This window comes from Poecilia reticulata, chromosome 12, assembly GCF_904066995.2.
Source record: "Poecilia reticulata chromosome 12, P_reticulata-male-v2, whole genome shotgun sequence".
Lineage (NCBI taxonomy): Eukaryota > Metazoa > Chordata > Actinopteri > Cyprinodontiformes > Poeciliidae > Poecilia > Poecilia reticulata.
In genome coordinates this window covers 16,266,895-16,283,271 of record NC_088841.1, presented here as the reverse complement: position 1 = coordinate 16,283,271, position 16,377 = coordinate 16,266,895, and the positions used below count along the sequence as shown (strand labels likewise).

General features: G+C 38.9%; 2 protein-coding genes across 4 annotated transcripts; both read right to left on the bottom strand.

Annotated features, from left to right (window-relative positions):
• Positions 1-1,033: 1,033 nt before the first annotated feature.
• smtna (smoothelin a) lies at positions 1,034-5,575 on the bottom strand. Its single transcript, XM_008424111.3, has 8 exons — positions 4,218-5,575; positions 3,643-3,749; positions 3,394-3,469; positions 2,482-2,610; positions 2,357-2,408; positions 2,120-2,234; positions 1,835-1,986; positions 1,034-1,742 (listed from the first exon to the last, which is right to left on the bottom strand). The coding sequence occupies exons 2-8, from the start codon at positions 3,724-3,726 to the stop codon at positions 1,595-1,597; spliced, it is 756 nt and encodes a 251-aa protein (XP_008422333.2). The 5' UTR covers positions 3,727-3,749; positions 4,218-5,575; the 3' UTR covers positions 1,034-1,594.
• Positions 5,576-5,699: 124 nt separating this feature from the next.
• On the bottom strand, positions 5,700-15,421 carry slc35e4 (solute carrier family 35 member E4). Of its 3 annotated transcripts, none has more exons than XM_008424114.3 (3): positions 15,312-15,421; positions 13,198-13,808; positions 5,700-8,041 (listed from the first exon to the last, which is right to left on the bottom strand). In XM_008424114.3, the coding sequence occupies exons 2-3, from the start codon at positions 13,787-13,789 to the stop codon at positions 7,524-7,526; spliced, it is 1,110 nt and encodes a 369-aa protein (XP_008422336.1). In that variant the 5' UTR covers positions 13,790-13,808; positions 15,312-15,421; the 3' UTR covers positions 5,700-7,523. The 3 variants fall into 3 exon arrangements, with proteins under 3 accessions (XP_008422336.1, XP_008422335.1, XP_008422334.1); XM_008424113.3 differs by lacking the exon at positions 15,312-15,421 and adding an exon at positions 14,898-15,189; XM_008424112.3 differs by lacking the exon at positions 15,312-15,421 and having other exon boundaries at positions 13,198-14,045.
• Positions 15,422-16,377: the final 956 nt, after the last annotated feature.

Here is a 16,377-nt window from a genome sequence, read left to right as displayed (position 1 = left end):
GCTTTATTCCCGTATGTTGGTTGGCAACATATTGATCATCGTTCTGCTCAAATCACAAGGGCAACTTATGTTGTTGGGGGTTGTTGTTCTGATGCCCCAAATGGCAATTTAATACTTCAGCGCTGACAATCTATAAAACTGTGCAAACATTCCTCAAGTTTAATTCAAACTGTTTAAGATGTAAATAAAGAACAAAGGGAGTGGAGACAAAAATTGCATTTATATAAGTTAATGATCAATATTATGTAGAAATATCTCTGGACATGCATGAAATGCATTGATAAATTGGAGTGGAATCAGGATTTCTGTTATTAGTAGCTTTATAATGAGCATGTAATGATTCCAGTTTTCTATTTTTTTATATTCTAGAATACTTTGGTTATATTACATTTCACCCGCAATTAAATGCACAAAATATTTTAATGAATCAAAGTGTCTGACTTTTATGGAAAATAGATCTGTAAATAATTCTCCAAATTATTCTCCAAAAAAAAAAAAAAAAAAAAAAAAAGGGAGGAGGGGAAAAGGCTTTAATTTTAATCTATTAAATGCCTCACTTCATCAAAACTTGCACCAAAACAACTTAATTTTTTATTTTTTTTGCATCAACCCAATTTATGCTTATTGTACAGCCACAATTTAAATGCTCTGAGGAATCAAAGATGAACTGGAGAAATCTAGGGTGTTAAAACAAGGTTTTAATGTCAGAGACACATTTTAACTGTCTGGCTAAGCATATTTTAAAATGCTTCATGTTTACTGTCTAAAACCGAGGACAATAGATTTAATAATTAATTTAATTAATTATGTATACAATTTTATTATTATTATTATTTTTTTTATTATTATTTATTTATTTTTTTTTTTATTATTATTATTATTATTTAACAGTGTGTTTTATTTTAAAACCTTGAGTCATTTTCAATAGTGGTAAAGCAGTTAAAAATTTTTTTAAAAATTCAAGATAGTTTTACAGAAAACATAACTCATATTCATCTGTAAGCATATATGCACATAAAAAAACTGAGCCGTATGAATTACACTTTTTACTCCACAGCATTGGGACAATGCAGTCTATAGATTCCATGCCAAAGGTTATGGGAAAAATATAATTTTTCTTCATTGTTTTTGCAGGAAAAAAAAAAGCAAGTTGCATAATGAAATAAGTATATATTTAACTGACGCACAGACTGCAGCGAGTCCTGGACAACATCATCATCATCATCATCATCATCATCATCATCATCATCATCATCATCATCATCATCATCATCATCATCATCATCATCATCATCATCATCATCATCATCATCACGAAGGTCATGCTCAGACTCACAGTGGGATTAATGCAGATGTGTAATCTCAGAGGAATGAACTGACCCTAAGCACCAGCTGTTCTCTTAAATCACACAGACAGCAACAATTTCCTGCAAACTAATACCAACCATTTGTCACCGCTCGTTCACAGTGAAATGGCTCCGATCGAATGGTAAATATTTATCCGGACACGATCACAAAGTCGTCCTTTTGACCTCAGTTTTCTCTCGGTGTGTTTATCTGGAAAGATCACGGTGACTCGTGGGCTCTCGGAGGCTTATGGGCGCTTCTTGGTTTTGACGAGCCCCTTCTCCACCAGGCAGCGGTAAAACTCCTGGATGTACGTGTACACACACTTCCAGTCGGGCTCCTTCATCCGCACCAAGTCCTCAGCATCCAGCAGAGGAGGGCAGCCTGCCAGCCTCCTGAGGACAGGACGTCAGCACAGATAACTCAGACAATGCGCTCCCAGAAGACTACATTTATTCTCGTTTCACTCTAAGAGATGAGAGCTCACTCTGCAGTGCTGAAAGCCAGCTGGAAGTTGTCCCTGGGCTTGTAGGGGTTCAGGGTGGAGTATTCGAACGCGTCGGGGTAAAATCGGTGCACCAAGGCGCAGAAGGCGATGCCGTCTTTCCAACTGGAGGAGAAGTTCTGGATGTCTACCCCCTGTTTGAGCCGCACGCAAGAGAGAGAGGAACCGGTTTTCAAGAGCCCTGGCCAAATGGGATTCAGGGACAGGACTGTGCACAGTTCATATGGGCAATAAATCAGAGCAAAAGCTAGCTGGATGGAGGTTTACCTCATATGGCTCTGTTTTGGCTCTGCACCAGTCCAGAAGCATTTGTTTGACATTTTTAGCGTTGGGTGGTTCAGCAAAGGAACATTTCTGGGCTGAGACAGCAGCAGGACCGGCCCTGCAGAGGAGAGGAGACAGAAAAACAGCCATTAATTATCTCACTTTCAAAGAAGAGGAAGCAGAAATGCCATATGTTGACAATTATGTTGCAAAACTAATCTAATTTCTCATGTCTCTCACCTGCCTGAGCTCTTGCCGATTGGAGTGGAGGACGACGGCTGACCTGCTGACTCTGAAACCACGACAGATTTATTTTCAGCGACGATGTAAAGCAGAAAGCAGCGACATCAGAGAGTCAGACTTACTGTTCACCGACGGCTGCTGGTTCACGGATGCTCTTCCGACGCTGACTGCTCCTCCAGTCGTCCCTCCTTTATTCAAGCCCTGCTGTTTCAGGTCTTGCTGCCTCACCCCGCGCTCCTGCTCCCGTTTTTCTGATCGGAAAAGTTGAACTCAGAAAAGCTTGGTGTGCATACCCCAAAATGAAATCCAAGCTCATCGACGACCTTCAGAGGTGTCCTTTGAAGGCCTCAGAGGTTTGTTAGAAAACATTAGATGACAACAGCAACATAATGAGCAAAGCAGACAAGTCAGGGAGAGAAAATAAATCAGAGAAGCAGGTGAAGTCCGTGTTAACTCTAGAGGAGCTGCAAAGATCCTCGGACCTAGTGAGAAATTCGACTAACAGGATAAATGTGGATAATTCTTTCCCCATATAGAAGGGTGAAGTTGATAGAAAGTGAAAAGAAATCCCCTTTGAGACTGGGTTGGAGTTGCTTTTTCCAGCTGTACGATGACTGATGAGTTTAGATAAATGCATGTTTATGTGCTGGAAGGGCCCAGTCAAAGTCCAGACTTAAATTAAGAGGAGAATCTGTGGCAAGACTTGAAACTTGCGACACGAGAAGGAAGGACTGTAAACCAACTTCTTTAACAGATCGACTTGCTTTAGCTTGTGGCTTTTATCCTTCATCATTCAGTGAAGGCCACAAGATGAATAAATCAGGTTTCTAAGTGTTTCAAATGTCACTGAAGTCTCATCAGATCGTCTTCATGCACCAAGCAGATGAAGCCAGTCAAAAAATGTACAATGCTGGTAGGGACACTCCAAAAGACCTGCAGCCAAACATGTTTCAAAAAAGTACTGACTCAAGTGACTACGATACAAATAAACAACAAACCTGTTGGATTTTAACTTGTGCTTGTATGATTTTTACCTCTCTTTTTCTTGAGCAGATCCCTCAGAGCAGCTCGAATCATCCGCCTCTCTTCAAAATCTGCTGCACTGTCCAGCTGCAAGCGGAAAACAGACGCTAAATGACTACATTTTTTTCAAGTTTACCCAAAGAAAAATCGAGTGTTGCCGCTAGCTAAAGGATAAAAAGATAGAATGTAATAATAGTCTCCCAATAATGCCAGGAACTCAGTATTTGCATGAATGTAGTGTCATTTTTTTATGGGCTCACCATTTTGTTGAGAACATCTTCATCCTCAACAGAGGCCAGTTTCTCACTGGTCAACGGTGTTGACCCTTCATTTTTTGACTCCATGTCTTATTAGAGAACCTGGTTGGCTGACATAATAAAACAAATATGTAAACAAACACATTTCTGAATGATATCTTAGTGACAAGGACGAAAACAAAGCCGAAGGCGCCTTTCTGTCATGTAAAAGAAGAGAAATCCAAAATATCCTAACTTGCCCAAATTCCGATTATTTTTTGTGTTCATTTCTAGCTGAAATATGTACAGCAGCTTAAAAATGAGCAGCTGTGTGACAAATTATTAGTCCAACTGAAGCGCCTCTTATTGCAGCAGAGCAACTGCACTAAACAAGAGCCTTCAACATGGACAAATATAGTAATGCTATGGAAGAAGCTGGTTAAAACAATCTGATAGCAGAACTAAACAACATGTCGCGAGTCTGACAAAATATTTTAAGCTTGATGTCACAAAATGAGGAGAACAACATGGTAGCATGTAAAAAAAATGTAATATTTGAATAGGAAAATCATTGTGGTTAGGTGTCTGGTGCAACTCACCTGTTATCAGGATGCAAACCAGCTCCTCTGATGACAGAGTTCTGGATGCAACACTCCCGTCTCGCTTTCTTTCTCCTCTGTTAAACCTTGTGCAGAAGATCACAACTTACGTCTCAGTGTTTCATAAAGATGCTTGTTCCGGGGAGAGAGAGTTCAGATTGCTTATGTGAACCTCCCAAAAAAGGATAAAGGAGAAGGAGGAGGAAACCCTCTGAATTCATCCATCTTTGTCATCTCCACCACTGAATCTTTGCTCCTCCTGTCACAGGATCCAGGATGATGCAATGCCAAAGATATCAGGAATCTCTTCAGATCAGTGTTTTAATGTTTTTGCATGAATCCTTTTAAGTGCAATTTACCTTCAGAGTGCAGCAGCGGTATGGGATGTGAAGGGTTAACAGGGACAAAAAGTGAGGAGCACTGCCTTATTCAGGCAAAAGGCTGAACAGGGACTTTGTTTACAGAAGTGGAGGAATCTTTAGGCGGACGGACAGAGCACATATTTGGAATTCAAACACGGACATCTGCCGGGAAACATCGGTAAAATATAAAACATCAGCAGAGATTGTTTAGTGGTTTAAAAGTTAAGGGACATTCAGGCATCAGGATAGTATCTGAATCAGATAAACTGCGCCATCTAGTGTTGACCTCGTAGAACTGTTGAAGTATTTTCTGTTTTCAGAGAGCCTGACTTTGCTTTCCTGAAAACCTCAGGGGTGGGAAACCATCTCGGTTTCACACAGAGCGAGGCAGTGGCAGAACTTCAGGCTTTAATATCCAAATAATATGTATGGAGATTAGAAAATGACATATTACAGCAGCTTGCAGCCGATTCATGTCAGAAAATCACAACTCAAATATCTAATTACCTACAACTATCTGATAATGTTCTGGTGTGATATTATTTAAAGCAATTAACCTTTAACTAACAGTCACCATACCTGCCTTGACAAACAGAATAAATAAATGAGCTGGATGGGTTTGGTTTTTATTTTTTCCAGAAATACAAATCTTAAAAGTGTGGTGTGCATTTGCATTTATCTCTACCCGAGTCAGTCCTTAGTAGAAACACCAAAGACTGCATTTAGTTTCACAACTATGACTACAAATTTCACAAGCTCAGTCAGGAAGCATTTGCTCGTTACAGATTGTCAATTATATTTTCCAGTAGGTAACGACTTTGACTAGGCCACTCTTAAACATGAGTACACTATGATCTGTTTTATTGTAGCTCTAAGCTATGCTTACAGACTTTAACCTCCAATTCCATGTTTTAATTCTGCTGTGCATTTCAACACAGAAAAATGTAATTAACTTTTTTCTGCTTTGTGGCATCAATTTCAACTAAATGATGACTCGTTTGCTACATATCCAACTTACCTATCAATTTATGAAGCCATGTAATTTTTTTTTTTTAAGCCAAAGAGTGAACATACTTCAAAGTTCACCTAAAACAAACCAAAAGAATTCATTCACACCAAATTAGTGATGAGGGACTTGAGCTCCTTTATTTGTTATTCCAGTCCACGTGATGTTTATTTTTCCTCATCTGCAGGATGTCCAAATAAGGCATGAGGCAAAGATGGTTCATTCTTTAAGCAGTCGAGTTCAAACCAGCCATTAAGGGCTACAAAATACATAAATATAATAAAATAATTATTTACATCCATCAAGCTTTGCACTCAAAAACAGATATGTACAAAATGAACCATAGGCTTTAAAAGCAGAAACACTGCAACCTGTCAGTGCAACACAAGCATCCTCCCACAAACTGTTATCCATTCAACATAATATTAATAAAAACAGATTTTGTCCTTGATATGTAACTGTATTAGATTCTATGCAACATTGTATCGAAATTTTTGAATGTTACTGATTGAATATTGAGCTCCAGTGTCTTGTTAAACAGCTGAGACATACAGGGAAACCAATGGAAATGTGTTACATGTACAGAATCATTGCATGTTTTGCATATATAAAATAAATAAAGACAATTTTTAAACTGAATTAGGGCTATAAAGAAACAACGGTCCTACATTTTTTATATCTTCATTATTGTGATAAATGTATTTGTAAATGGCACCCTGGCAATAAAAATATGTATTTTTTTTGTAGGCAAAACATAATGAAATTGTGACGGGATGTTTTTTTTTTATATATATATATATATATAAATATATCGTGAAGTTACTTTGTAGGATCTCAAACTCTGAACAACAACAGCAACAAGGAGCCACTGACACAGCTTGTAAAACAACATAAAGTAAATATTTGGCATACCAAACATGCTGAATTCAGAGTGGATCGCATGCAGTCTGGATGCTTTCACATAACAGAGAGCTTAGAAAGAGACAAATGGTTACTAGTGTTAACTGACACTTGAAGAAAGCCTACAGCATTTTCAGCCAATGTTTGCCGAGATGCTCATAATAAAAAAAAAAATCTATATTTTCTTTTCAAACTCCCTAAAAAGAAGCATCAGTGAAAAGAATAGAGCTAAAAAGAAACATCATTCTTCTTTTTCTTGACCTTTTCCACAGGAGGAAGACGAGCTAAAGTTGAGCGACGCTCCTTAGAGAACTTGTGACACTAATTATCAAAGTACGCTAAGAGGAAGACGATGTGCCGCTCATAATTGGACCAACCCAACAGAGACTTCTCGAGAACACAATGTAGGGCTTCAAGTGGGGAGTTACGGAAAGGTTCATAGCGGAGAACAAAACACACAGCCTCGGCCTCTTAGTGAGTATGTGCTTCAGTGGAAAAGAGGCGACTCATTGCACCGAACGTTTCAGCTCAACAACAACCCGGCTCCTGCTTTACGCAACAACAACAACAAAAAAGCTGCCATAAAACCTCAGCCCCTGTCCAAAATGGAACAAGGCAACAGTACCATAAATATAGCTTCTTAATACAAACTTGAGTTTAATCAGATGCGGGGCAAAAGTGCTTCCAGAGTCTCTACAAACCTGACCAACCATCCCCGAGAACACTGATTACAGCCCTGTGGAGCTGACAATGCTTTTCACAGTGGAGTAGTGTGAGAGACAGAGTCTGTAACTTCAGCGGCACCAAACCGTTCGGTGTACTCATGCATGCATGAAGCTCTATAGGCTGGATGAGAAATTGATCTGAACCTTTTCCATGGAGGGTCATGGTGTTTTTTTTTTTCCTGTGCAGACTCTAATTCTGTCAAGAACATGAATGAGTTGGCACAGGGAAGGAAGGAAATGTTCCGTCACTTACATGACACAAATTACAGTGTATCCAGTAATTATTTTTCTTCATTTTCTTTATACTTTCAGATCAGTCCATTTTCTCTTTCCCATCCACTCTTTGTGGATGATTTGTTTTCTCAAACTCCTCCTCCTTAACCGAATCCCCCCCAGACTCGGATTCAAAATCGGTCTCTTCGGGCTTAGCCTTGCGCGCGTCCATGCAGCTAACGATGAACTCGGAGTTCTGATAGATGAGCATGCCGGACAGCGTCAGCACGGCGCCGGCGCAGCTGAGCGCGGACAGCTCGCTGCCGAACAGCAGCTGGGACAGCAGCAGGTTGCCGACCACGTTCAGGTTGCCCAGGATGTGCAGGGTGACGGCCGAGGTGAGCGTGATGACGCAACAGCTGGCCAGGTTGTACATGACCGAGCCCAGGCAGCTGAGCAGGATGAAGACCCACAGGTGGCGGTCATAATGCAGCGGCGACTCCAGCATGGCCCAATTCTCCAAGGCCAGAGCGGCCACAGCCAGGATGCAGAAGCTGGGAATGGACATCAAGTAGAGCAGGAAGACGGAGTTGATCTTCTCCTCCTGAAGTAAAATGCCTAAAATAAAAAAAGAAAGAAATTAAAAACCTCTGACTCCACACACATGTACATATATGAGCTTGGGTTACATCTCCTCCTTAATCTAAAGTAGCGGTTCCCAACGTGGGCGGTACCGCCCCCCAGGGGCCGTTCAGAGGACGGCAGGGGGCGCTGGGACTTGGTAAAACTGCATTGTGTAACATAAAATCATGCTTGGCTGCAACTGTATCAATGGCAGCTTTACTTCTATTCAGTGTTTGTAGCTTCTTGGCGCAGCTCCTCTCCTGCTACTGGTAGCTTCACCGTGTGAGTTCAGCATTACACCGGCTGATGACGTTGCTATGATCGACTTTGTCTGGTATTTTTGTACATATGTTTTGCCAGTTCTCTGATCATGTCAAAGCAGCAACTTATATTAAAAAGTGTTTTATTTCCGTTTGAAAGCTGCCCGCTTCCATGGAAGAACAACAGAAAATCGCTCTTATAAACATGTAATTACTAAAATCACGATACCCTCACTTTGTATCCCTCTGAAAAATTAACCCATTTAAATAAAGAAATCCCTCCATGGTGCAAAACTCTGAAACAGGAGAAGCGAGACATAAAACGGAGCGACGAACTAGATGTGAATTATGGCATAAAAACAGAGAATCCGACGCTGAACAGTGAAAAATCAACACATGATGTGAAACACATGACGATTAGGAGGCGCAGCAGGTGAGTGAAGATTACTGATGATAAAATAAATGTAGCAACAGGAAAGAAACTAAAGTGGACATAGCAATAAACCAAGAGAGGATAATATTAATCAAATGAAACTAAATGGAAATGAATGAAGAACAAAATGCAAGAATAAACTAAGAAACTGAAGTAAATACAGAGGAATAAACTGGTATGGCAAGACCTTTCGAGCAATAATTAATACAGAGGACTGTATGGCAAGAATAAACAGACACTATTTCCAGATAAAAGGTAAAATAATATTGTTGAAATGTCATGGGTTTGTTGAGACCATATCTAGTACTGAGAATAAATATATCTTACAGACCATAACAATAAATAACTTATCACTTATTTATGTTTTTAATTAGATTTGATATATTTATTTCTTCAATATTATTTTTCATGTCAGTGTTAATGTCATGAGGCTGATGACTCCATGACACTTTCAATTTGACTCATTAGGATTTGATTAAGAACCAGATTTGTTCTTTGTAATTTCTGTCCAGTAAAACTATTAATCTATAAATCAATAGACAGGTCTATATAAAGATATAATCCATGTTTCTGTCCCATATTTGTATGGCATTAAAAGGACCTGGAACTTTTGTTTTTCCACTGAAAGCTCTGGTTTGCACAATAAATGCCATGTGGGTGAAATTTTATGGATGATACTCTGATGTCCCATTCTCCTGAAGGCAGCACAGAGCTGCACCACCAGAAACTGACAAGAGAAGAAGAACTATGATTAATGTAGTTACAGTTCTATCCATGTTTTAATGTTGCAGAGCTCAGTCGTTTTGCAAATAGTTCAAAGTTTAAACTGGCATGTTGAACATCTTTTATCTGGTCATTTTGTATAATATTTAAAAACTAGAAAATGGCAAAGAACAAGAATATTTTTTCCACTCTGATTGGCTGCTGTTAGGCCAACAAATTTTAACTTGAATGTTCATTGCATTTTTCTTAGACACCTGTGAAAATAATTTCTATTCCCATGGCTTTTTTGTTCTCTGGGAAATTATTTTTGATGATAAATACAGAAACAAGCCTAAAAATCAAAACATCTACAATAGTGATAGTAATATTAATGATAAAATAATAGTGAGTGTAAAGTAGCCTACAAATTCTTTTGTGGGGGCGGTGAGGGACCTGGATAAAGGCTGGTATGCGCTGAGCCAAAAAAGGTTGAGAAACACTGATCTAAAGGGTTTTACATGATGTTGTTCACCCACCTTTGCAGCTACCAGAGCTTTAACTCTTTTGGGAATGCTTTCAACAAGGTTTTTGAGAGTGTCTGTTGACGTTTTTGACCATTACTAAAAATGCATTTCTGTGATCAATAACTTCATTTAGCACACAGATGTGTAAAAGCTATTCTCACACTTTCTTTCAGAAGAACAGATTGTTCATAAAAATATGATGAGAACAAATTTGTGCTTATGTCATCTGAAGGCCTACTCTTATGATCCTGCTGCACATAAACTACACTTCACTTACTGGGTTTAAACAGATTACTAAGAGACACTGGAGTTTTTGGTATGAAACACTTGTTTCTTGTTAAAGATCTTTCAGTGCATGAATAAAACTTCTTGTGTCAAACTCTATCCAGTATCTCCATGTCCTGACCCAGCTATTCTGCAACACATATTATGGGAATGTTTTGGTTTAGGTGACTTTCATAACTGCTTACTGTGTTTTTATAGTCAAATCATGTAGAACTGTGACAACAATCATGTTGATAGCAGGAATATTGCTGGACATTATGCAAAGTTCCCCTTTGAAAGCCATGTTTCATATCTCTCTGAGTCATCATGGACAAATGTTCCTCTGTATTCCTCTCTTATGGAAATAACAACAAAGGCACCCTTAAGTTTTTGTAAATAGTTTGTTTCTGTTTGGAGAAAGTTTTGTTTTTTACACATTTTTCTTCCCACTGTGTTTTTTTTTTTTCTCTCCCTCTCTCTTTCTCTCTTTACAGGCGTGTCGCTGGCAAAATAAAGCTGCCGTTGCAGATTTCTGACAAGTTTCAACCAGAGCGATCTCACTGAAAGCTTGCCTCCAGCTCACAAGCTGCTGAAGCGCCACCAGAAGTTAATTTGACGTTCAAAAAAAAGACAAACTCGACCTGAAGTGGGACAGAGAAACAGAATATACTGAAGGGAAAGTGTTACGGCCGGGCGGAGGATGAAAATAGCTACTTGAAACCTGAGACTACATCGCAGAACATTTGATTTGCTGGACTGTGTTTACATCGTCTGGTCTAGAAACAACAGCAGGACTTAATGTTCCTTCCAGCACACCGTGTGTCACCGAAGCTTTCAGGGGGATAACCCTTTCCACGCCAGGATCACAATATGAAGAGGGTTCCTACAGGTTTTAGTAACTTACATTTAAAACTAAAAATGCATTGCCATTACAATTTTATCATGATTTATATTGACCAAACAAGTAAAAAGTGAACTCAACTAGCATTTTTTTCAGCTAAAACTGAAGATTAAACCATTTTTCAACTCATTTGAAATGAGACTCCATGTTTTCTGATGTTTCACATAAGTTAGCATGAACAAAATTATATCTGTTTGCTAAAAGCTTGAAAAGACAAGAGATCCTTTTTAATGATTTTCTTAACATTTAAAAGTTGATTAGAGTGTCTTTCTTAACCAACGCGGGCTGAGAAGCCATTCAGAAAGAAAAAAGCCATCAGATGAAACCAGATTACAGTTACAATTTGCATGTATGATCAGTAACAAAACACATTCTGAGACGTCAAGAAATTGAACTTGAAGTTTACGTCCATAATGACCGTTGTTACAACTGGGTAAAACAAAGGGGGACAGTTTCAAGCCTGAGTATGGAAGTGGATGCGTCATGCTGTGGGATAGACTGTTTCGCTGGTTCGAAAGAAAATTACCCCAGGCACTACAAATTTAGTTGCAGTGCAGCTTAAGGACATAAAAAACCCTTGATGTGTGAGCAGAGCTGAGAAGCTGAGCACCAGAGAGGCAGCTTGGAAACCAGACTTGGTTACAGCAGTTCTGTCAGGAGAAATAGGCTAAAAAGTCCTAAAATAAAGTTTATGAATGGATAATAAACATTTGACTTAACTTATAGAGCTTAAAAGACAGTTCTACCAAATGCATGTAAACTTCTGAATTGTGAAGAAAGTAATGACGGTATCTTTTTATGTTAATACAGGAATTTCACAAATAAAAATACTTTTGGTAATCCCAACTGATCTAAAAACTTGAAGTTTATTCTGACATGATGTCAAACATTAGGTTAGAAACAGTTCTGTCCTTTTATATTTGTGAAGAAACACACTTGTTATAACTTAAACAAATTTAAGCTCATTTAATTAACCTACGACTTGATTTTAAATCCCAAAACAGCCAACAATAAGCCAGCTACAGGAAGAGAATCATTTTGTTTAATTGAAGGGAGAATGTGGCGTTTCCTGGGCTTTATCTTGTACTTATTTAGAAACGGATATCTGAATTATGACACATACACACAGCAGCCACAGATGCTATCAACACACTTAAAACAAGCAGAAAAATGTAATGTATAAAGTATATTTGATGGATACATTTAAGACTTTTTGTAGCTGAAAATTTGATAATCCATTGTAAGATTTTGAAGCCCTGCAAAACTCTGATTTAGCAGTTCAACCAAACGAGAAACCTGAAGATCCAACTGTGTTTGTAGCAAAGCATTGAGCCTCCATGCATGTTTTTAAACTCGTGTCTTCTGAGACGAGGTTCACGTTGCCGAGCGTAATGACATAACAGCCCATTAATCTACTGCAAACAAACACTCATCTGTGGTGCAATACAAAACAGGAAGCCAGCAGCTTTAAATTAGCCGGAGCAACAAATGATTCAGTAAGAGTTCAAAACATTAAATAATTATTAGAACAAGAGTTAGTCCTCATGACATCAGTGAACTTTTCAAACAAAAAGTTCAGTTTGGTGTCACAATGTTTTTTACCCACTTGATAAAATCTGGGATCATCTCTGGCAAACACGGCACTTTTGTTCAAAAGAATTTCTTGGACAAAGTTTATTGAACCCGATCAGAAAAACAAACAATCTAGACCGTCACATTACACAAGACGTTGACCATTTTTGGATAATCAAACATTAAAAACATGAGATTAGGCTGTCAGCAGACTCTACTCACTCACAGACGAGCAGTAATGTTTATATTATGTTCCCTAGGCAACCAGAAAGCATCCCGCAGTACCATTCCACCTTAATGTGAGGGTGTGTCTAGACTGTGGAGTGAGTCATCAACTTGTTCCACAACCACAAACTGATGTGGCGTCCAGAGAAAAAACGTTCCCTGAAGTCACTGGCATGTGCAAAAAGTACAGAAAGCATCTCGCTTGGGTCACCTATTTAACAAAATAAGTACTTTTAACTGTTTTATGGGGTAATAAAAACTGTACTCACTCTGCTGAATGGACTTGACACCCCTCAACATGGTCGCTGCAAACACAAAGAAGCATCCGGTCTGATCGAACTGGACTTCTCCCATGATGCTGAAGGACGCTCCCAGGCAGATGGGCATCATGGCCGTGTATTTGATGATGTGGTGCTGCTTACCCAGGATCAGAGAGGAGATGGCCAGAGTAAAGAGCGGCGTCGTAGTGTAGATCATTTGTGCAAACGACAGCTGTACATAGTTCAGACCGATGTTTCCAAAGGCGATGCTGGCACAGAAAGTCAGACTCAACAGGAACACTTTACACTTAGCGTTCGGAGTCAGGTCCTGCTCGGCGGCACCTCTATGTCGGATCATCCGCAGCTTGATCAGCCCGTAGTCCACCACAATGGCAGTCAGCATGTGCAGCGCTGACAGCAGCAGAGGGTACCTGAAGTTGTAAACTGCGAAAATCCATTTGTTGAGGCTGGAGATGGTGGTGCCGGTCACCAGCCAAACGATGACGGCTGAGAGCAGATGGAGCATCTCTGCAAGCGGCCTCCTCCGGCTTCTGGCTCGCAGAGTTGCCTCGCATTTTGAGAAGCCATCGGGGCTGATCATGTTCGTAGCATGGCCCTCTCTGTAAGGCAAGCACATGTTGAGTTTGTTCTTCTCATCTCCAAAAAAAAGAAAAAGAAAAAAAGAAATGAAGCTGTCAAGCTGCAGATTCTAAAAATAAAAATATATTTTCTCTGAGACGCAGCTGTTTTCCCAACAGTGGTTAACCAGTCTGTGTTGTCTGTGAGAGAAGTGTTTTCAAGCAACGCCTAAAAACACGTGTTCCTGTTTTGCATGACAGCCGGGTTGTGTAACTCACTCTGAGTTTGTAAGATGACATATGCTTCAGTGGGAAAACAGAGAAGGGGAAGGAGGAGGAGACTGAACTGTTTAGGGAGGGCTGGAAAACAGTATGTACTATGGCAAGTAGGTTTGTCATATAAAGAGTGAGTCAATCAAAATCTTCACAGTAGATATTCTAAATTCAATACTCCAAATTAAAAATGAAACTTTCAGAAAATAAAAAAAAAGTGTGTTTTATTTACGTGCCTTAAAGAACTACTTCCCCCCCCCATTCTTCGTTGCAGAATTGATCTAATTCTGGCCTGTTGAGCATGAATTGTTGCTCATAATTACTAAAAGTTAAATAAGAGATTGTTTTAGTGCTTTCTTTTCCATCTGAAACACACTAAAAGTGGTCCACCTTAGAAACTACAATACAAAGTCTCTTCAAACAAAAACAAAATCAAATTAAGGTTTTACAAATCACAAACGTGGGCTTACCTGGAGGTTTGAACAATGCAAGTGTCGTAGTTTTTGAACTTGAGCGGATTAAAGACCATAGCTATTGACAAATTAAGTGGAATAGCCATTTTGCCATTTCCCAAATCGGAAGCTAATTTCAGCTCGATTAAATTTGATATTAGCCTGCCATAAATCTACCGTCTCCAGTAGGGAGACTCGGCGGACCCGTTATTGTCTTGTCATGCCGTTATGAAGCCACAGGCACAAACAGAGCATGATGCACTAAAGATAGTGCTGTAAACATAGACAATTTATACATTTACTGACGGAACTGTTTTGAAAATCGCGACTTTGCTTATAACCATAAGCTTGAAAATAGTGAGGAGTTATATTTTTAGCTGCCCATTGCCTTTAAAAGGTAACTTACCTCAGTGTGTGGTTCTGTTTCTCTCAACCAGATGATGTACAGGAGCTCGCTTGTTACTCCTGTCAGTGCAGCTAAAGTTATGCTTTAATTCACGCCTCTATGTGGCGACGGTTTCCAGTCACAACCGTTGCAGTAAAATGTCCTACTTAGTCATAAGTCAACAAAGCAGTGATGCTAACATGCTAGTTAACAGAATTGAGCAGTATTATGTAACTTGACAGGTACAAACGTTTTGCGCCAATGTTAAGCTAGTAACCTGCCCCTATGTTAGCTAACAGCAGGTTGGTCGCTTCAAAACATTTAGCCGTTTCTTCTGCTTCACTTCCCGCGATGTTAGCGCCCACTGGTCTCGCGTGAATATAAAAGCATTTTATCAACACATTTTGTCACAATAAAATAGTCTGTGCTTTTTACCTTGCTCCTGGAGCACCGTCAGCATCTCCAAAGCTCCGCCAGTCGGAAACAGCACTATCAGCCAACAGCCACCAGGGGGACACAGTTCAGCTTCACTGAACGGTTTGTTTAAAGGGGAATGCCACTTTTTAAAAAGTGATGTAAAGCGCTGGAAACTCAAAATAGTATGAACAGATACTGTGCCCAGAAGTGAGTATATTGCACTCCAGTAAGAGCAGCCCTACTTCAATATATTTTTACTCAAATGAAAGAGAAAAGTATCCAATAAATTACTGAAGTAAAAAAAAAAAAAAAAGTATTTTGGTTAAAGGGTACTCGAGTACTGAGTTAATCAGCATGTTTTATTTAATATTTCGGTGATTCTTGAGAATAGGGACAAAATGGGTTTTAATTTTCCCATAATTTATTTATTTTTGTTATTTCTCAACTTTATGTATGCAAATATGACAAATGTTTTGGAAATGTAAAGATGCTAAGGTGCAGGCTCCCAGTTGCAACATTTATTTTAAATAACATTTTTAATCAACCTGACCTAGAACGCTGTCATCACCATCTGACAAAAATAAAAAATAATTTTTAATGATCCTATTAGTAATATTTTTTCTCATTTTACAGACAAATGCTTCAAGAAACAAAATAAATATTTAAAACAAAAAACAACAAAAAGTCCATCTGACGGACTTGACACAGAACTGAAGGTGGTGACACTAGTAAAATGAAAAACTTCATACATGTGAAGTAATGCAATTTATGTAAAATACATTAAAATGAATTAATTGCACATTTAAGTGAGATTTGACAATTTCACTGAAAGAGTCAGAAAAACTCTGATGGAGTTGACATCTGACGGAGTTGACAAAAAGCCAAACTACCTCAATTTATGTTATTCTGAAGGAGGCCATATTGTAGCTCATCAGGTCCATGAAATCTTTACATTATACCAAAATTAAGCTTTTATTTCACAAAATTTCATAAAAGTTTTGTAAATTGTCAGTTATGGTGTTGACACATCATGGTTGTGACAAACAGGAATAAAAAGAAGAAAAAACTAAAGATTAACATAAGC

Coding starts and splice junctions, on each gene's coding strand:
- slc35e4 (XM_008424112.3), bottom strand. CDS start 13,825: ATGTGCTTGCCTTACAGAGAGGGCCATGCTACGAACATGATCAGCCCC. Junction 8,042..13,197: donor TGTCAAGTCCATTCAGCAGA/GTGAGTACAGTT, acceptor TTTTTATTTTAG/GCATTTTACTTCAGGAGGAG.
- smtna (XM_008424111.3), bottom strand. CDS start 3,726: ATGGAGTCAAAAAATGAAGGGTCAACACCGTTGACCAGTGAGAAACTG. Junction 2,409..2,481: donor CCAGCAGCCGTCGGTGAACA/GTAAGTCTGACT, acceptor TCGTGGTTTCAG/AGTCAGCAGGTCAGCCGTCG. Junction 2,235..2,356: donor ATCGGCAAGAGCTCAGGCAG/GTGAGAGACATG, acceptor TCTCCTCTGCAG/GGCCGGTCCTGCTGCTGTCT.